Below are 21,921 nucleotides of genomic sequence, written 5' to 3'. Positions count from 1 at the left end.
TGTGTCTCTAGCTGCATATGTAGCAGAAGATGGCCTAGTCAGCCATCACTGGGAAGAGAGGCCCCTTGGTCTTGCAAACTTTATATGCCCCATTAGAGGGGAACACCNGGGCCAAGAAGTAGGAGTGGGTGGGTAGGGGAGCAGGGTGGGGGGAGGGTATAGGGGACATTCGGGATAGCATTTGAAATGTTAATGAAGACAATACCTAATAAAATAATTAAAAAATGTATTCTGTCGAAGACTAAACAGGTTAACAGGGCACTAAAAAAGCAGATAGGATGCCTTATGCGGTTGGGAGATTCTAACAGAGTAAATGGCAATATCCACAAACATGAAGGGACCAAAAGTTAAACACAGTGATGTAAAAAGCATTTTCTGAATATTATCTGTACATGTCCTACTTATTTAAGAGCATTTGAAGACTGCTAATTTTACATGTGTTTTGTGCCCACTTATCTTAGGACCTTATAGATAACTATCATTATTCAGTCTCAAATATTTGAAGAAAAATATCAAACTGAATTTTAACTTAAAAATAAAAAAGAGCTGTGCGGTGGTGGTGTACGCCTTTAATCCCAGCACTTGGGAGGCAGAGGCAGGTGGATTTCTGAGTTCGAGGCTAGCCTGGTCTACAAAGTGAGTTCCAGAACAACCAGGACTATACAGAGAAACCCTGTCTTGAAAAAACCAAAGAGAGAGAGAGAGAGAGAGAGAGAGAGAGAGAGAGAGAGAGAGAGAGAGAGAGAGCTTGCTTGCTCTAGGCCCTCAGAATGCTAGTGGATCAACAAGAACCATCTGGAAACATTTAGTACGAACTGCTATTCTTTCCTCATTCCTATGGACAAAGTATGTGATGTTGATGTGTAAAATGCTTGCCAAGTGATATTAAAATGGTATAAAACACATGCTTGAGCATCAACATGGATGATTTCATCCTCCTAGAAATACAGAAGTGACCCCTATTTTGTGAGTTCAGTACCTAAGGACTTATCCTTCCTATATATTTTGCAATAGAAAGCGAGAAGTTTTAGCCACAGTGGGCCCAAATAGTGATGCTTTGTAACCAAGCATGGATATACTAATAACACATGTTATACTCAAGCAAGGGGGAGGTGAGTAGCTCTTTTTGAGTCGGGTCATTTATCAAAAGTACACCATGCCTACACAGAAGATTGGTATTCACAATAATTTATAATCTAGACTTATATGTAGGCTGATAGAATACTTGTAGCTGACATTTTCAAATAATAGTTCTATGCTATTTTGAAAAGGTAGTAAAAATCCCTTAAGTCAAGTGTACTTGGAACTTTAAAAACTAGTGTTATAGACACCAATATTGAAGACCACCATTGGTTCTTGGTGCTTTGGCCCCAATTATACATGTAGGTCACAAAGCAGTGTAGTAGCCCCCAAATTCAATTAGAACAGGATGGATCCGGAGAACTAACTTGGGGGAGGAGGGCAGCTCTCTCCATACTAAAATCTTTTTTATCTTTCAAGGTAAACTTTAAGACTCTGCTTCCTCGATGAATATTATTAACAAAAGTTTAACATTTCTTTCTCATATTTATACCTCTTTGAGAGATGACATATTAAGAAAGATTTCATAAAATGTGATAAATAGCAAGCTAAAGAAAAATGACACTATCAAAATACTATCGCTATCATTTGAAAAATATTTCATGGCTCCTCAAAATTTCTGCAACTATACATATAGCTGGTCAGAAATACACATTCTAGTCTCATTAACCAAGTATTTCTCTCCTATTTTTAATGTAAAACTTGGTAATAAGTTTCTTGGAAATCTGAAAGTAGCAATGCATGCATGTTAGGAAAGTGTCAGCTCTCTGGTATTCTTATATATTTGCTGGGTACTTAATGACACCCAAGGCACACTACATACATTGCTTCCTTATGTGGCCAATATTATAACAAAGCTATAGCCCCTCTGTTAATATAGTCTAGTAAATACAGTCAATATAGCTAGTAAATATCAAAGGTATTCTGATTCCAAATCCCATATGGGTATTCCTTCAAATGAGACTCAATTAACAACCTGAAAATTCTGACTAGATTTATTGGTTTTGTTTTGTTATTTTGGTTTTTTTTTTACCAAATTAGTTGTAAATATGTTACCTTATTGCTATCTTAAAACAAAATTGGTTTTATAAAATGCTTCAGATTTGTGTTATCTATTTCAAGCAAAAATTTTCAGTATTTCAAGCTAGTTTATAAAGATTCTTGCTATTTGCTGGATATTGTATAAATTGATTAACATGCCTTATGTAATTCTAAAGAAAATCCCTTACCATGGGTATTCTACCATATATATTTTAGAGATGAGAAAATAAGTCCAGATGTTACATATCCGAGGCTATGTGACTGACACAAGCAGTGAAAGCAATAACCAAATTTGGGCTTGCAAACCCACTTGTTGACTTAACCTTCATGGCCACAGTAGCCACCCTCTCAGCCATGTCCTACTGTCCTTGCTTCCAGTCTAAAGATAGCAATGAAAGAAACTCTAATTTCTCTAGGTGAGGGATGACTACACTTGGTTAAGTAAACTATTTTTTCTATTTAATTTTTAAATTATAAATCATAAATCATAAAACTACAGTCCCAGGAAGGTTTACCTACCTTTTTTAAAGAAAACAATGACTCAGTTATAAAAACTCCAATATAAACTGTGGGTACTTGTATTTGAAGCACTAATTAATGTCACACCAGACAGTTTTTTACTTCTAATTAAAACTAAGATTTATTTAGCAGGACCTATAATGGACCAGGTGTTTCAAAACAAAGCCTTACCAAACAAACAAACAAATAAAACCAAAAACCAAAAAACCCAAAAACCTTACTGATACCTAAATGATTGCAAGTTGCCTAACTACCCTTTGTTAACTTCCTAACTGAAAGGAATCAATAAAGATTTTAAATAGAGAAAATCAGAAAAGATACTCAATTCCATTAACATAACTGTTTGATTTAACTTTATAATTTTTTTCAATACTTTATATAATTAAAGTTCTCCTTTTTAACAATGCCTAAACTGAGGAATATAGGTAATAACAGAAAAAGTCATTAATTTCTCAAATATGCCTCTTCTTCAAGAATCCTCTTCCTCAAAATATTTCTATTGGTTCCCTATAACGGCGGAATAGAACTCAAGCACCTTGACACAGTGTTCAAGGTTACACAGCATATGCTCGTTAACCTCTGTAAGCTCAGTAGAAACTTCAGCTTTACTGTGTCTTAAAAGACTGCCTGGAATTCAGGCCTTCATTACCTTATATTCTTTTCACTTCAAAAAACCCTTCCCCTTTCCTTTCTGTCTATAATGTAGGATGAAGTATCCAAGAAAGTAGCTGCAGTAATCCTGAGGACAAGAAGCTTTGCATATATGTTCAAGAGCCAGATCATGCCAGATTTAGAGAGGGAAAGAAAATGAAGACCCTTGAAAACAGACAGGATCTACACACTTGAAGCTTTGGAAGGTCATTCCAGGATGATGTAAAAAAGTGGAGATGTGTACTGAGTAGATTCATAAAGCAGTTACTGGAAATTTTCCTTCATTACATGTGAGCAAATAAAGCAACTGCCATTGAAGTCTACTTCTTTTCACTGGCAGATAAGTACTAAGCACCTAACATTGTATCATATTCATAAACACTGAATATATGAATACTGAATAGTGAAGATCGATTATATCACAGAAAAGGTGACATCTCAAAGGAGACAGACTTAATGATTTTCAAAGTTATTTGACATTATTAGAATCAACAACATTAACCAATAGGCTAAAAATATAAAAACTCTTTACCAGAGTAATTTCTTTTAAGATCATTAAGGGTCCACACTGAACATCTTAATTTCTACAATTACACACAATGAATCTAACATGCCTTAAGAAATTCTACCAATACTTTCTCGAAATTAGTAATTAACTTATTTAAACTCACTTTAAACAATTAGAAAAAATACAGTCTATGCTTAGAAGAATAATTTATGAAACCTTTTGTTACCATATGTTCTTGCAATAAACGCTATATTCTAACTGTCAGTCTTTGAAAATAAGCTATAATCCTGTGCAAGTGCAAATGTAAATAAAAAGCATTTAGTTACTCTGACAAGAACTGTTGGGGGCAAATCTCTTGCATTCATTACTGTTTTAAAAAATTCATCCAGGACTAGAACTTGAAAGAAAAACAAATGGCTTTAACAGAGAATGTCCGTATCTGCCTATCATTATATATATTGCAACAGATGACTTACCGTGGGAATTGCAGTGGTGCAGCTGACTCTTCTAAGGCGTCTCTGCATCAGGTCATGCTCCATACTGTTAACTTCAGCTTTCAACCGCTCTAGCTCCTCTTTTTCAAGTTTCAATTGCTTTGCTAACCTCTCCATTCTTGCTCGCTGATGTAACAGCAAGGCTACAGCATGACAGATAAAGTCATTGCAGAAAACAACACCAAACAAATTATAGGAGAATTTCTCCATGCACTGTTAATGAACAGAAGTCTCATCTGACCTGGGCATCAGCATTTACCTTAAGGTCTTAGTAATGCTGGGCCACAACCATTTCTGCTTTAATTTAGCCAAAATGGCATCATCTGTTCATACCTCTTGTTCTGTAACACTTAGTTTTCCTGAGAGCCTCCTTATCTATAATTGTTAAATGCTTAAGGACCAGGGAGATGGCACAGCAGCATGCAGGCCTGAGTTGCATCTCCAAATTCCACAAGGTGACAGGAGAGAACTGACCCCTAAGAATGGTACCTCTAACCTCCACACATGTCACAACAGGCCTACATTTACATTCATATTCATAAACACACACAAAATTAAGAAATAAAGGCTTAACATTAAGCATTCTGAATTACAATTATAGTCAGTTCCCTTCTCAAATATTGAAAGAATCCTAAACTCTCATATATTCTGGTACAATTTGAAAAAATCTGAATAGACTTTATAAACTTTGATTTACCTAGACAATACAAATTATTTCATTAATTCTACTTCCTATAATATCACTTATATGTAACATTATAAAGACTGAAATTCTTTGACAAACCAGTTCAAGGTACATGTATCTATCCTTTTTACAATACTCATTATACTTGTCTATATTTTTTGCCAATGAATGATATCTGCGAAAAAAGTCTTATTAGGTTACAAGATTACAATGAACATATTTGCAGTTTTATATTTTAAAAGAGCGAATAGGTGACTCTGAAACAGTAATTTTACTCTTGGTAATACTATCAGTTATCACTTACTATATAAAGCATTTAATTGAAACTAAATATGTTCAATTTTATTTTCAATCATTTATCACAAGACTATCAATATGAAATTACATCAGTCTAAAGTTTACCTTGGGTATAGGCATAGTCATCTGATCCAGAACTAGAACTCCTTTGATATTTGTGGTTTCCCTTTTCTCCCCCAGAGCCTGGTATCACTGAAATGGGCTGAATAGGTTCTGGTGCTGCAGAGCGTTCTTCTTGGTCCACTAAATTTAAAAGGTTTTCAGTTGTTGCTCGGCCTACAGTAATTTTAAAAACTGTAGTTGGGTTTGGTATCACCCGAGGAGATGGTGATGGAGCACATGAAGGTCCAGTTGGCTGTGTATATGTAATATACACAGGATTAACACTAAATGGAGGTTTTGGTTGACTAGAGATCCCTCTTGAAGGGGAACTTGAAGGTGGCGTGGTGGCTGTATACAGTGAGTGCTGGTTCCTTGGAGACGGTTGATTACTGATAGGTGATGGACTTCTAGTTATTGCTGTCCCAGGTCTTTGAGAAGGTTCAACTGTAATTTCTATCTTCTTCATGGAACCTTTGGGTAAGCTAGATGCTGCGTAAGGGAGATAGGCTACTGAATGACTTCCTGGTTTCTGATAACTAGGAGGTCCTTGTTGATATAGGTGGGGTGGAGTAGTTGAAGGACTGGGTGGCATAAACACATGAGAACTTGGGTGACCCAGCTGGGGTGGTTGTACTTGATGCTGTGGAGAGCTAAAGGGGGATGGACACTGAGAAGGAGGTGGTGAATGGTAAACTGACTGAGGAATCTGCTGTTGTTTGGGAGAATACTGAGAAGGTTGATAGTTCTGTTGATGGGGATAAACAGGTAAAGGACGCTGGCTGTAATGAGGCACTGGGCCTTGTGGCGAGGACTGCCATGGAGCATTCTGAGGAGTCTGTCTTCCCGATGAACTCTGAGATGGCTGTCTAATAAAAATAGAACCAGGAGATCCATAGAGACTGCTTGGAATTTGTGGAAGAATCTGCAAAGCTCTTGGCACAGTCTGTCCAGAAGGAAGGTTTTGGGACACTGTAACAGTAATTGGATTTGTACTATACCGAGGTATGTGCATGTAGGATGGAGGTGGTGGTGAAGGACCTTGCATAGCAGATGGCGTCATTCCTGTCTGCATGGAAGATGGCTGCTGAGGTGGCTGTGAAGGTGGGGTAGCTGCACTTCTGTTCTGTTCATTCATAAAAAACGGATTATAGTTGGGAGTAGCAGCCACAACAGCTGGAGCTGAGTGTGGTTCCTGAACTAAACATATCAGCTGTTTGCCTGCTGCATGTTGAGGATCAATATGTCCATCACTTGAGCTATGTACCAGTGTCCGACCACCATTAAGGTGAGCTCCATCTCCTGGGTGGTAGCTACTAGGAGAATGGATACCCAGATTAATATGCAAAAGGCGATTTCTATTCATTCTATTGTCTTCTGGACTATGGTATTCCATATACAAGTATTTGCTGCTCTCCTGGGAAAGGGCTCGACAACAGGCTTCTAGATTGTTGTTATTCTATGGGAGAAATGGTACAAAAAACATTGGGAAAATTAACAAAGCTTAAGAATGGAAGTCAGTTACATAAATACTGTCACAGAATAAGTCGAGTGGTATTTTAACCATAAAGCCCACCATGGTCATCTGTCCTACAAAAGGGATATTAAACATTCCAAAGTATAAGCATTTAGCTCACATTACTAGCTCTACCACTACTGCTACAGAAATGTAATGAACATTGTGACTCAACCCCAAGTTTTCTCATTCCAAATCCAGGACTCATTCTACACTTGTTGCAGCTCAGCACATTAAAATGTTGTGCTACTCTTGGATTCACAATTGCTGTAACATCCATCATTAATGTTTAACCTGATAAAAATGAAAATAACCATCCTTTAGTTTCACAAAGCACCAAAATCACAAAATAAAAAAAATAATATTCCTGAAGATTTTAAACAATGTTAGTCTTTTCCTTTCTTTCATCCAAATTTATCATCATATAACATTAGTGTATATCATTCGCAAAGATTTAAAGAAAAATGAGCAACAGGTGAAATTCTATAGTTTGACTCATGTCTTCATGACTTTGCCAGAGTTAATGAGAATTTACAAGCAACCATATTCAGACTGCCTTAATGAAATTCACTATGCCAAGTTTGTACCAGGTGAACAGTAATTTAATATATTTGAAATAGCTTTTAGTTATGCACAGATAGTAACTGCCACTGAAGTTTCAATGGACAATAATCAAATTCTTAGTTTAAAAAATTTAAAACATTGTAAGGTTCCACTAAAATACAGAACTCACATCTATTAGAGTAAAACACATATTATTCACCACTTTTGAAATGATTAACGAATTTCTTAACAAATGTGACTTTCTCTGTATCTGAAACATATGTTATTATACATAAGTTCATTTTACTAAAAATGACGGGAAATACTTTACTTCTGCAGTGACTCAAGTAAGATATTAAGCCTACCACAGGACACACAATGAAGTGATGGTTAGTGTTGAGACAAATTCAGAACTCATGTACAATCCCATTCCCATTTCCAGATGCCGAGAAAGAAGAGTGCTAAGTAGCATACTTCATAAGAGGCACTGAACAAGCTAACCATACAACCAATTCTAGTTCCTACTCTCAAGTTCCAGTCTTCTTCTACACAGTAACTTCAAAGGAAAGGATGTGTTGTCAAAGACATTACTAAACTGGAAATTTAGGAAGTTAATAAAAAACCAAACCCATAGTCAAGCAAACATTTGCAAAATGAAATCTAAGTAATTTAAAGAATTTGCTTCATGAGAAACATAGGTAACTTTATTTGCCTTAAATAAAGTATGTGTAAAGTACTATAGAAAAAAGTACTAATTGAAGTTTAGGATGAATTAATACTGCAAAATTTACTTTCTCATCTTGCCTGAAAAATCATGCTGAGCAAGGGTGAAAAGCTACCTATTAAAACCAAGTCTGGAATGCCTGGGGAGATGGCTCAGCAGGAAAAAGCACTGGCTGCTCTTCCAGAAGACCCAGGTTCAATTCCAAGCACTTACATGGTGGCTTACAACTATCCAAGTCCAGTCCCAAGGACTGAAGGCTCTCCTCTGGCCTCCGTAGGCATCAGGTATGTACACGGTATAGACACACATGTACAAAAATACTCATAAACATAAAATAAAAGTAATTTAAAAAATAAAAATGAAGCAAATCTGCAGCCAAAGAATTCAGGTAGACTGATAACTAGAATGGGGCAGTAACAGATACTGGAAAGAAAAATATATATAAAAATAAACTATTTCAAAACTTCAACAAATGTATAAAATTAGGGGAGAACATACTTTAATATTTGGTATTTTTGTGAATAACCCTGAAACCTTATTCTTTACATAACAAATCTGGAAGCCTAATAGTAATCTTACAAAAAGGACCCTAATACAAACAATAAATAGTCTGTCAACATATTCACAGGCATGCCTAAAGTAAAAATATATGAGTAAATTCTATACAGACAAATTTAAACCAGACTATGGAAGTAGTGTTGTTATAGAACTACTATAGAAACAACATTACAGAGGAGACTCAAATGTCATACTTGACTTGCTAAATGTTTCGATAAAAAAGAATAAACATGTCAAAGAGTAATCAGAGTTCCAAGTTGTTTAGTTGGATACAAGGGTCATAATTTTCTATGCAGAACTAGAAACTGAACCTAGACCTTTACACATATTCTACCACTAAGTTATAGCTCCCACCATCTTCTTCATTTTTGAACCAGTCTCATTAAGTTCCCCTGGCTGTCCTCTAACTTGCAACTCTTTTGTTTCATTCTCCCAAAAAATGGGGATTACATCCCTGAGCCACTGACTTAGTAACAGGTAAAAATATTTAAGAAGGGAACTATATGGCTCAGTGAGTAAGCATGAGAACCCGAGTTGAGATCCTAGTACCCGCACAACAAGCTGTGTGTGGCTATAACCCCTGGGCCAAAAGAAGGAGACAGGAGCATGGCTGAGGCATGCTGACCATCAGCTCAGTTCCAGATTTAAGGAGAGACCCTGACTTAAAGGAATAAAGTAAAAAGCAATAGACTTGGGCAAATAGTGTCCTTTTGTGGCCTCTGCATATGCACACATAATTTTTAGACATATATAAACGCTTCTAAAAAAACTAAAGGAGCAATGTTTCATACCTCTCAAAATGATGTAAATTAAGGGAGGATAGGCCACAGAGGATTTAAGGACTGTGTTTCAGATGCAAACTACTATGTTTATGTACATCACTGTATACACAAATGCTTTTTGGGTGGTAGGAGTTAAAACAAAGTCTTGATACATAGCCCAAGCTAACCACAACTTGCAGCACTCCTCCCGCATCAGCCTCCTGATCACAGGCATGTACCATCATATAGAACGTTAATGTAGGTACTTCCTGGAGCCAGTAGGTAGACAATGTCCACACTAACATTCTGTTAATATCAAAAAAGTAAAAGATTTAAGTCAAAAAAAAAGGAAAAGATTGAGGACAGTGTTCACTGAGCTGAATTTTACATTGTATTCCTTTAGTTAAAGGCCACAATAATACAAGCAACCATGTTGGAGCTAAAAGGGGTCCTAAGATAGGTAAAGAAAGTCAATTCTAGAAAAAAGTTCCAACTAGAAGATTTTCCTGTACTAGGAAGTAGCTTTTTCTTAACCCATAAACATAAATGGACCTAAAGAGCTGAGATCAGGAACGCGCAGATGTTAGCAACCACATATAGCACAATAACCTTGGGCGAAGCCTACATTTAATAAAGAATTTGTAAACAATGGATATCCTTGCTTGGGTTGTCTGGTCTCTACTTGTAATTAACCATCCCTGCGTACAGATTTCTGCTGCATCTTCAGCTTCTCACACCGTAATAAGGGAGTGTGAAAATGAATACATACTGTATATCATGTACTGCTCCCCATGTCAACCAAACAGGGATATGTCACAATCTAAATCACTGAGATACCATGAAGGATGATACCAAGATAACTGATGGAACAGTAATGGTTTTTTTTATCTGTTGTCTCCCGAGTAAAAATACAGTCTCTAACTAAGAAATAAAAGACTTCAGTGTTGAGAACAAGACAAAGGGAATGTTTCTGAACAAAAGAAAGTTGTCTCACATTTATACCTAGTAAGGACTTACGAACTAAAAAAATGAATAGAGGGAGTAAGGATTTTTTCTACAGAATTCAAGGTAAGTTTGGGATTTAAAATGCATCTCTGGGGACTAGGGGCATAGTTCTGAGGTAGAGAGCTTTCTCAGAATACATACAACCTAGGAGCAAATCAAAGAAAATTTGAACTCTAAGGATTCAAAGATTAATGGCAACCTGTTTAAAAATTATTTACTCATTGGAAGAGTGGAATGTGCATGTGAAGGTCAGAGGAATTTGTGGAGATAGGTTCTTTTTTTATCATGTGGTTTTCAGGGATCAAACTCGTAACATCAGACGTGGCAGCAAACACATTTCCCCACTATTTCTTCTTGCTGGGGATTTTTTTTTCTACATGTGATTATTCTTCCCAATTTCAGAGGATTTTAAATGCACCAGTGAGATTGTACCTTTTGTAGAATATTTAGCAATTCATAAAGACATTTTCCATTGTCAAAACTGTAAAAATGCTACTATTATACAGTGGATAGGGCTCAGGGAAAATAGATGATAAAGAGCTTACCAGTCAGAGTTATCTGCCCCACAATATCAACAACAACAGTAAGTCTGAGAAATCCTATAAAACATGCACTACCACATGTAGTACTCTAACAAGTTCTCTAACATGCCAACTATAACAAGGAAAACTGTAACATGACTTTCAGGAAACATACCTGTAACATGCACTGGGATACCACCCCCTCTGGAATTTCAGGAAAACGTTGTCGAAGATCATGGAGAACCTGAATATCAAGCTGTGGACTGTTTTGCGCCATGCCAGAGTCAATGTTGGTCAACTATCTCTTAGGAAATGGGTATTAGCAGGCCTTCCAAAAGTAATAATCTTCCAAACACTCTGTCATTTTCTTCTAAAATAAAAAAAGTTCGGTTAAGTCTAATTCCATATTTTACTTAAGGTATCATCAATTATTAAAATCAAGAAAAATGAAAATAATTATACCTGGGCCCAATTTGAGAAAACAGATACATTCAGTTTATTTCTTTTGATGTAAAATAGCCAGCAATATTTAAAAAAAGATAATAACACATCATCCCACCACCTCTCCACGGATCTTCATCAGACCTGATGATCTGCAAGAATACAGGTTGGATTCCATCCACATCCACTCTCCCTGCCTACAGAGTCCTCTGGGGCACCCTAGCTACCCTGAGCAGCTTGCAATCTCCACTGAATCCCCATTCTCCTGACACATTTCAGGCCACCGTCATCAGAACTGCTGATCAGGAACCTTACAGCCCAAGCATACCCATCAGAGGCCTGCAACATCAGGATCATCGAGCTTAGGCCCCCTCCCAATACCTACTACAACAGGAACATCCAGGGACCAAAGCCATCCAGATGACTAAAGAACCTACAATCAACAAAAGGCAATATGACACCTCCAGAGTACAGCTACTCTACTACAGCAAGCCCTGGATATCTTAACACAACCAAAGCTACAAGAAAATGACCTTAAATCCAATCTTATAAAGATGATAGAGCCCTTTAAGAAGAAATGAATAAATTCCTTTAAGAAATACAGGAAAATACAATCAAACAAGCAGAAGCCTTTAATTAAAGAGAAAACAAACTGATCAAAATAATACAGGAAAATATAATTAAATTGGTGAAGGAAATAATAAAAGTGTTCAAGACCTGAAAATGAAAATAGAAGCAATAAAGAAAACACAAACTGAGGTAACCCTGGAGATAGAAAACCTAGGGAAGAGGACAGAACAACAGATGCAAGCATCACCAACAGAATACAGGAGATGGAAGCAAGAATCGCAGGTAGAGAAGATACGATTAAAGAAATTGATACAGAAGTCAAAGAAAATGTTAAATCTAAAAAATTCCGGACACAAAACATATAGGAAATCTGAGATATTATGAAAAGACCTACCCTAAGAATAACAGGAATAAAAGGAGACTCCCACCTCTAAGGCCCAGAAAATATTTTCAACAAAATAGAAGAAAACTTCTCAAAACTATAAATATTTAACAAGCTTATACAACACCAATTAGATTGAACCAGAGAAAGTAAATCCTCTCACCACGTAATAATCAAAACACAAAATCTATAGAACTAATAAAGAATATTAAAGATAACGGGGAAAGGCCAGTTAACATATAAAGGCATACCTAATCAGAATTTCACCTGAGTTCTCAACAGAGGATCTAATATCTAGAAGGACATACACAGAATTACACCTGACTTCTCAACCTAGGATTTAATATCTAGAAGGGCATACCTTGCAACCTCTAGATAAGCACATATGCCAAGCTAGACTACTATACACAGAATTCTCAATCACCATAGATGGAGGAAATTAGGTATTTCAAGACAACATCAAAGTTAAACAATATCTATTCTCAAACCAAGCCCAACAGAAAGCACAAGAAGGAAAACTCCAACCTAAGGAAGATAACTACATTCAAGAAAACACAGGAAATAAGTAAATCCATACCAGTGAAAATAAGGAAACAAGTACACATACACACACACAAACAACAACATAAAAATGGCAGGAAGTTACAATCACTGGTCTTTAATACCTCTCAACATCAATGGATACAGGGTAAGAGACTGGATAAGTAAACAGAATCCAGCATTCCACTACATAGAAGAAACAAACATAAGCAAGAAAGATAGACAGTACCTCAGAGTAAAGGGCTGGAAAAAGTTTTCCAAGCAAATGGGTCCAAAAAGCAAGCTGCAATAGTCATTTTAATATGTAAGAAAATAGGCTTTCAACCAACATTAATCAGAAAGGGAAAGACACTTCATACTCATCAAAAAGAAAAAAAACCCTATTAAGATGATATCTCAATTATGACGATCTATGTCCCAAACACGAATGCGCCCACATTTATATTGCTAAAGCTTAAAGCATACATCAAATCCCACACATTAATACTAGGTGTCTTCAATACCCCACTCTTACCAACCAATAGGTCATCCAGACAAAAACTGAATGGAGAAATAATGAAATTAAGAGATATTCTAAATTGATGGACCTAACAGATATCTATAGAACATTCCCACCAAAACACAAAAGAATATGCCTTCTTCTGCACCTCAGGGAGTCTTCTCCAATACTGACAAGATAGTCTGTCACAAAGCAAGCTTCAACAAACACAAGAAAATTTAAATAACACCTTGGCCTTGTATCTTATCAGACTACCAGAGATTAAATCCGGGCTTCAACAAGAACAGAAACACCGCAAAGCCTACACACTCAAGGAAACTGAACAATTCTCTACTCAATGATCTGTACGGCAGGGAAGAAAGAAAGAAATGAAACTTTCTAGAATTCAATGAAAATAAAAGGTACAACATACCCAAAATGATGGGACACAATGAAAGCAGTACTAAGAGCAAAGGTCAAAGCACTAAGTGCCCCATAAGAAATGAGAAAGTCCTCATACCAGCAATTTAAAAGCATACCTGAAAGTGTTAGGAAAAAAAAAGAAGCAAGCAAACTGAAGAGGGGTAAAAGGCAGGAAATAATCAAAATCAGGCCTGAAAACAATCAATTAGAAACAAAGAAAACAATACAAAGAATTAACAAACCCAAGAGCTGGTTCTTTAAGAAAATCATTATGATAGACAAATCCTTAGCCAAATTAACCTAAAGGCAGAAAAAGTATCTAAATAAACAAGATCAGAAATAAAAACTGATAACAATAACATAACAATAGACACTGAGAAAATTCAAAGAATCGTTGGACTTGGCTTCAAAAGCCTGTACTCCACAAAACTGAAAAATCTTAATGAAACAGATGATTTTCTAGACAGATATCATTTACCAAAGTTAAATCAAGATCAGGTAAACTATTTAAACAGCCCTATAATCCCAAAGTAAATAGAAACAGACATAAAAAGTCTCCCAACCACCATCCAGAGACTGCCCCACCCGGGGGTCCATCCCATAATCAGCCACCAAACGCAGACACTATTGCATATGCCAGCAAGATCTTATTGAAAGGACACTGATATAGCTATCTCTGTGAGACTATGCCAGTGCCTGGCAAATATAGAAGTGGATGCCCACAGTCATCTATAAGATAGAACACAGAGACCCCAATGGAGGAGCTAGAGAAATTACCCAAGGAACTGAAGGGGTCTGCAACCCTATAGGTGGAACAACAATATGAACTAATCAGTACCCCCAGAGCTCGTGTCTCTAGCTGCATATATAATAGAAGATGGCCTAGTCAGCCATCGTTGGGAAGAGATGCCCCTTGGTCTTGCAAACTTTATATGCCCCCCATACAGGGGAAAGCCAGAGCCAAGAAGTGGGAGTGGGTGGGCAGGGGAGCAGGGTAGGGGGAGGGTATAGGGGATATTCGGGATAGTATTTGAAATGTAAATGAAAAAAATATCTAATAAAATAAGTAAAAAAAAAAGTCTCCCAACCAAAAAAGCCTAGGACAAGATGGTTTTATTGAAGAATTATAGCAGAACTTCAAAGAAGAGCTACTTCCCATAGTCCTTAAGCTATTCCATAAAATAGAAACAGAAGGAACACTGCCAAACTCAGTCTATGAAGCCACAGTCACCCTGGTACCTAAACCATGTAAAGACTCAACGAGGAATTTCAGAGCAATTTCTCTTATAAACATTAATGCAAAAACACTCAATAAACTCGAAAACTGAATCCAAGAACAAATAAAAAACATCTATGATCAAGCAGGCTTCATTCCAGGGATGCAGGGATGATTCAATATATGAAAATCCACAAATGCAATATACTATATAAACAAACTGAAAGAAAAAACCCATAGGATTCTGAAAAAGTCTTTGACAAAATCCAACACCCATTCATGTGAAAACACTTTAGAGAGATCAGGAATACAAGGCACATTCCTAAACATAACAAAAGCAATACACACCAAGCCAATAGCCAACATCAAAGTAAATTGAGAAAAGCTGGAAGCAATCCCACTAAAATCAGGGACAAGACAAGGCTGCCCACTCTGTCCCAACCTATTCAATATAGTATATGTGAAGTTCTAACTAGACCAATAAGACAACTAAAGGAGATCATGGGGATACAAATTGGAAAGGAAGAATTCAAAGTATCACTATTTATGGATGATTTGATAGTATGGATAAACACAAAAAATTCTGCCACAGAACTCCTACAGCTAATAAACACCTTCAGCAAAGTGGCTGGATATAAAATTTTCTCAAAAAAATCAGTAGCCTTCCTTTATATAAATGATAAATGGGTTGAGAAAGAAATCATGGAAACAAAACCTTTCACAATAGCCACAAATACTATATAAAATGTCTTGGTGTAACTCTAACCAAACAAGTGAAAGACCTATATGATAAGAACTTCAAGCTGCTGTAGAAAGAAATTGAGGGAGATCTCAGAAGATGGAAAGATCTCCCATGTTCATGGATTGGCAGGATTAACATAGTAAAAGTGGCCATTTTACCAAAGCAAACTACACATTCAATATAATTTCCATAAAAATTCCAACAAATTTTTTATAGACCTTGACAAAGCATTCTCAACTTCATATGGAAAAATAAAAACCCAGGATAGCTAAAACAATCCAGATCTTTGGGAGGAATCAGTATCCCTCAACTCAAGCTATTCTACAGAGCAATAGTAATAAAAACTGTCCCGGCCCGCGGGACACTTTATTTCATGGTTCTTGAGGGGGATCACAAACCTAGAGAGAAATGGGAATAAAGAAAGAGACGGAGACCATGCATGTTTGTCATAGTCTCTTTTACTAAGGGGAAATACTCAGGTTATATACAATTTGGAGGGGGGAAGTGATCAAAGGTATACAGTGAGAGAAATAATTGGGAAGAGTTATTTGCAAGTCTAATACATTTAGTGATTTATCTGGGGTCCTTGGCACCACTGCCCTGGGACATAGGGCGGCTAATCTAAGAATCCTATCTCAGAGTCTCGATCCTCCTAACAGTACAAGGTGACAGCTCTGGGCAGCTCTGGAATGTGAGAAGACTCCCTCAGTCCTTGATATCTGTTTAGGTCTTGCTGGTTCCCAGCAGTGGCCTTGCAGAGAGAGAGAGGGAAGGGCTCTTGACAAAGAACTATGTGGCTCTTNGCTGCATACTGTGAAAACACCTGGGCTGTGGGATGCCCTGGGTGTAAAATGCCTGGGCTGCGGGATGCCTGAGATGTAAGATGCCTGGGCTTTCTCAACCTTGTCTCTGACAAAAAACTGCATGGTACTGGTACAGAAACAGAGGGGTGGATCAATGGAATTTAATCAAAGACCCTGACATGAACTCACATACCCATAAACACTTGATTTTTGACAAAGGCAAAACCATACAATGTAAACAAAGAAAGCATCTTCAAATGTTGCTGGTCTAACTGGATATCTGCATGTAGAAGAATGCAAATAGATCTGTATCTATCACCCTGCACAAAACTCAAGTCCAAGTGGATTAAAGACGTCAAAATAAAATACGATACACTAAATCTAATAGAACAGAAAGTGGAGAATAGCTTTGAATTCTTTAGTACAGGAGACAAATTCCTGAACAGAACACCGAGGACTAGGCAAAGGACATTGCCATTAGGACAAAATAGCTTGAATCTCACTGAGAAGGGGGAACAAAATAGTCATAGGAGGCAGCTGGAGGGAGAAAAGTGGGTGGGAAAGGGGATGGGGAGGTTTCAGGATCAGATGTGGGAAGAGATGGGGAGATGGCCAGATGGCCCTGAGAATGAATGGAAATCTACAGCTGGAGGGGGTGGGGGTTGGGGACCATCTCAAGGACGGACGTGCAAAGAATCCTGGGATATGGAAGGCTCCTAAGAATCAATGAGGGTGACCTTAGCTGAGACTAAGTGGAGATATGGAACCTAAAGAGGCCACCTCTTGTAGTCATGCAGGAACCCCAGTGGAGCTACAGAGACACCAACCTACCCACAAAACTTTCGATCCAAAATTTATCCTGCCTACAAGAAACGGAGAGAGGGGAGATGAAGCAGAGACTGAGGGAATGGTCCAACTAGACACTCATCTCATGGTCAAGCACCAATCCCTGACACTATTAACAATACTCTGTTACGCTTGCAGACATAAATCTAGCATGGCTGTCCTGTGAGAGGCTCCACCCAGGAGCTCACTCAGACTTATACCGACTCACAACCAAACAGTAGATGGAGCTTGGGGACTCTTCTGGAAGAGTTAGGGGATAGACTGAGGGCTCTGAAGGAGAAAGGATCTCCCTAGGAAAGCCAAGGGTCAACTAACCTGGACCCTTGGGGCTGAGACTGAAACATCAACCAAAGAGCATACACGGGCTGGACCTAGGCCTCCCATGCATGTATGTAGCAGATGTGTAGCTTGGTCTTCATGTAGGTCCTGAACAACTAGAATGAGGAGCTATCTCAAAAGCTGTTGCCTGTCTGTGAATCCATTCCCCCTAACTCTGGCTGTCTTGCTTGGCTTCAGTTGGAGAAGAACTGCCTAGACTTGCAGAAACTTGATGTGCCAGAGTGGCGGAATGCCAGGGGGTGGGGCTCCACTCTCTCTGATTAGAAGGAAAAGATGGGAGGAGGGACACAAATGAATTATAGGCCTATAGAAATGAAGTGCCTGGAATTCACACAAATGATAAAAAGCTAAATATACACACATATACTCACAGGAGAATCCAAATGGTAAACATACAGGCTAATGTTAGAGCTGGGAACACTTGCATCCATCATAGGATTGATTCATGTATCACTAATGAATGCTAATTTCAGGGAAAATTTGGGAGAAAAGTGGGAGAATATATATATATATATATATATATATATATATATATATATATATATATATATACACACCATCTTCCAAGTATCACCTTAAGTTTATTGGTTGAAAAGAGGAACATTTTACACCAATAACTCTACTGTGGTTGCATGAAAAAAATAACTTAGCAGACAGGTAAACATCAAAACATCTATGAACCCTTTGCTCTACAATGGTTGGCTGTCTGCACAATAACAGCACGAAAGACATGGGAGTCACCAACCACTATGTGATTAAATTCAAGGCCATGAGACGGAACCCATGCCTGACACTGCAATACAACCAAGGACCTGGCACTAGATAGAACATGGGATTAGAGAAAACCAAGTACTACTGTTCTGCTAAAGAAACACAGCAATTAAACAACTAACAAGGTTCTGCTATACTTACAGATATGACTCTTTGGTCAGCAAGCTCATGTACTCTTAATAATGCTTGCTATTCTGCCTTAGGCATTCCCTTACATAAGTACCAAAATGGTACTGTTTAGTGTTTCACAGTGGCATAAAACACTCAAATATAATACTTTCTAGAATACTATATAATGTTTAAAATAATTTCCTTTTTGTTCACTAAAAAGTTAATCCAACAGATAGGATCACATGGACCAGAAGACTTTCTAAGGTTGTTGAGCCTTTATTTCTTGTTGGGTTTTGTGAGCTCCTGAATGAGTGTGCTATGTGTATGTACACATGAGTGGAGGCTTGGAGCTGATGTCAGATGTTTTCCTTGATTGTGCTTCCATTTTGATTAACAGGCTCTCTTGCCGAACCCACAACTCACCCATTCCAGGTAGTCTAGCTATCTAGCTTGCCTCAGGAATCCTGTCTGTCTCTTCAGTGCTGAGATTACAAGCAGCTTTTATGTTGTTGGTTCTAGATATCCAAACATCAGTCACCACACTTGGAGGCAAGTGCTTCATCCACGGAGCCATTTCTCTAGCCCTGTTTATTTTAAAGACAGGGGTTTACATTTTAGCCTAAACTGGACTATGAGTAACAATGGTAATGGTCTCTCTGTCTAAACATCCCAAGTGCTGGGATTATTGATATATGCTACATGTGACTGAGACTCCTAATTTTTGATGGCAAGATTAGAAGGACAGAAATTGTGCTTAGCAGTGGCAGCATAGAGAGGTTCTTTGGTTGCATAGCCATCTCCCTAATTAGGAGTACTGGCCTTGCCCCACAATCTACAGTGAGTTCTGTTCTGAAAAAGAAGCTCCCCAATAGCTCTGCCGAACCACAATTCCCCATGGTATAGAAAATGGCACTGATACCTCAGTGTTTGGTTTCTACAGGCTTCTGTAAGCTCAGCAAAGATACAAGATTATACCACTATGGCTCAGTGTTCTACCTCTGCCAAAACTTTACTTCACTTCCTAAAATAATTACACCAGAGGTTGCAAACCAATGGTCTAAGGGGCCAAATCCAGCTTGTAGATGTTCTAGATTTGGTCTTGACAATGTTTTTTTGTTTGTTTGTTTGTTTGTTGTTTTTCGAGACAGGGTTTCTCTGTATAGCCCTGGCTGTCCTGGAACTCACTTTGTAGACCAGGCTGGTCTCGAACTCAGAAATCCGCCTGCCTCTACCTCCCAAGTGCTGGGATTAAAGCCGTGAGCTACCACGCCCGGTTTTGACAATGTTTTTTAAGGGTAAATTACATTTTAAAATAGGATAACTCATACAAGAAGGTCAACATTAAACTTTTCAAACTCAGACTATCTGGCAACTATAGGAAATAACTGCCTGAAGCCACTTTAATCCACTCCAATTCTACCCACTTGAAGCCACAAATAAAGAGTTCTGTCTTTGGTTCATTTATATGCATACCTTCTGGAGTTGTGGTACCTGAAATGTGTTATAAAGACAGAATCAGTTTAGCATGTCTAATGGTATATTATAATCTGAGGAACAGTAATTCATTATATCAAGACTGTCTCAGGATAGGAGAGCTGTTCAGCACAGTGGCCTATCCCATCAACCAATCTCAGTAGCAGTAAATGACCACTGGAGAATACCCTGGCTGACAATATTGAGTGGTGAGGCAAGCAGTTCCTAGGTTTGAAGGAAATATGCTTTTTTGTGAGAGGACTTTTAAACTCTTTTGAAAATTGAGGCACAAAGACAAATGCATAGTGTTAACAAGTCACAAAGGATGTAAATAGAAGTCTATGCTCTTAGCCAGTCAGTGGTTTCCTGTTCTGCTATCTGGCAAGATTCTGATGATGCCTTAACTCTTAAAGGAAAATTTAAAAAAAAATTTTAAACAGGAATACTTGCACTAGACTGAATTTTCATATTAAATGGAAACAGGAAGTGTACACTACTGCAGGAATTTTTAAAAAGCAGATTTTTCAAAGACATATTTCCAATTTAAGGACTTTTTGCACACATATGTAAAAACAGATAAAGAATACGATCACTTGTTTCTCCTAAAAGGATCCTCTGATAATTTGTGAAATAAGCATCCTATAGGATTTTCATTATAGTAAAAGCTAATTTCAAATAGTCACAAATTTCGGGCACATACCCCATATTTTATTATATTCTCAAAATAAATAAAAACCAAATAGCATTTCCATTTAAATGATCAACAAAAACATTTCAAGTTAAATATAACCCTAGAAACAAATAGAAACATATCCATGTTAAATTTAATTCTAAAACATTCCCAAGTGATTATGTGTTTGTTATCTGTAACATATATGCTGAAATATTGAAACATAAGCTTCAAGGGGGTGTATGTGTGAAAATATATGTACAAAATTCTAGCCAGGAGAATGGAGAAGAGCAGTTCTCAATCGGGGGTTTCTTGCATTTCTTTGGGTGTCTAATAACTCCTTCAAGTCCATTAGAAAACACAGATATTTACAATAGCAAAGTTACAGTTATGAAGCAGCAACAAAATAATTTTATGGTTGGAGGGGTCAATAAAACCCAAAGAACTGTTTTAAAGGGTCTCAGCACTATGAAGGTTGAAAATCACTTATCTGGATGGAATGACCACATCTAGAAACAAGCTAAGTTTCTAGTAGCATTTTCTAACAAAATGAATCACAACCCTATAGAGGAATGGATGATTCTAGAACTAGGTTAAGGATTATACATGATGGGCTTGAGGCATCTTTTATTTTAAAAGAAAGATTTATTTATTTACTTTATGTATGTGAAAACAATGTAGCTGTCTTCAGACATAGCAGAAGAGGGCATTGAATTCCATTATACATGTTTGTGAGCCACCATGTGGTTGCTGGGAATTGAACTCAGGACCTCTGGAAGAGAGGTCCATGCTCTTAACCACTGAACCAACTTACCTGCCCAGCTTGAAGCATCTTGTAGTGCCAGAAAGTAAAGAAGTATTAAAAAAAAAAAAACCCAAGTCCCATAATGATAGGGTCATATCAAAGTAACACAGGAGAACTCCCAATGACCACAGCTAAAAGAATCAGGACATCAAAATAAAGTAGTGTTAGATTATGAACCAGAGTATAAACTAAATAAGCCCACACCGATAAACGGAAATGCTAAAATAATTGGGGAGGGAGAGATACATGTCCCATGCATAAGAATAACTTTCCTGGGCTGGTGAGATGGCTCAGTTGGTAAGAGCACCC

At 37.5% G+C, this 21,921-nt stretch overlaps 1 protein-coding gene across 5 annotated transcripts in view; it reads right to left on the bottom strand.

The window, feature by feature from the left end:
• Positions 1-21,921, bottom strand: part of Tab3 (TGF-beta activated kinase 1 (MAP3K7) binding protein 3) — a 60,038-nt gene that overhangs the window by 13,992 nt on the left and 24,125 nt on the right. For 4 of the 5 annotated variants that reach the window (XM_029534322.1, XM_029534325.1, XM_029534323.1 and 1 more), the window contains 3 exons: positions 11,178-11,372; positions 5,381-6,833; positions 4,276-4,436 (listed from right to left, as the gene is read on the bottom strand). In XM_029534322.1, coding sequence (XP_029390182.1) covers positions 4,276-4,436; positions 5,381-6,833; positions 11,178-11,279 — 1,716 coding nt within the window. In that variant the 5' untranslated portion in view covers positions 11,280-11,372. The remainder of the gene's footprint in view (positions 1-4,275; positions 4,437-5,380; positions 6,834-11,177; positions 11,373-21,921) is intronic. The other variant, XM_021188291.2, reaches the window with a different exon arrangement.

Source organism: Mus pahari, chromosome X (genome assembly GCF_900095145.1).
Source record: "Mus pahari chromosome X, PAHARI_EIJ_v1.1, whole genome shotgun sequence".
NCBI lineage: Eukaryota > Metazoa > Chordata > Mammalia > Rodentia > Muridae > Mus > Mus pahari.
This window is presented reverse-complemented; position numbering and strand designations above follow the sequence as displayed.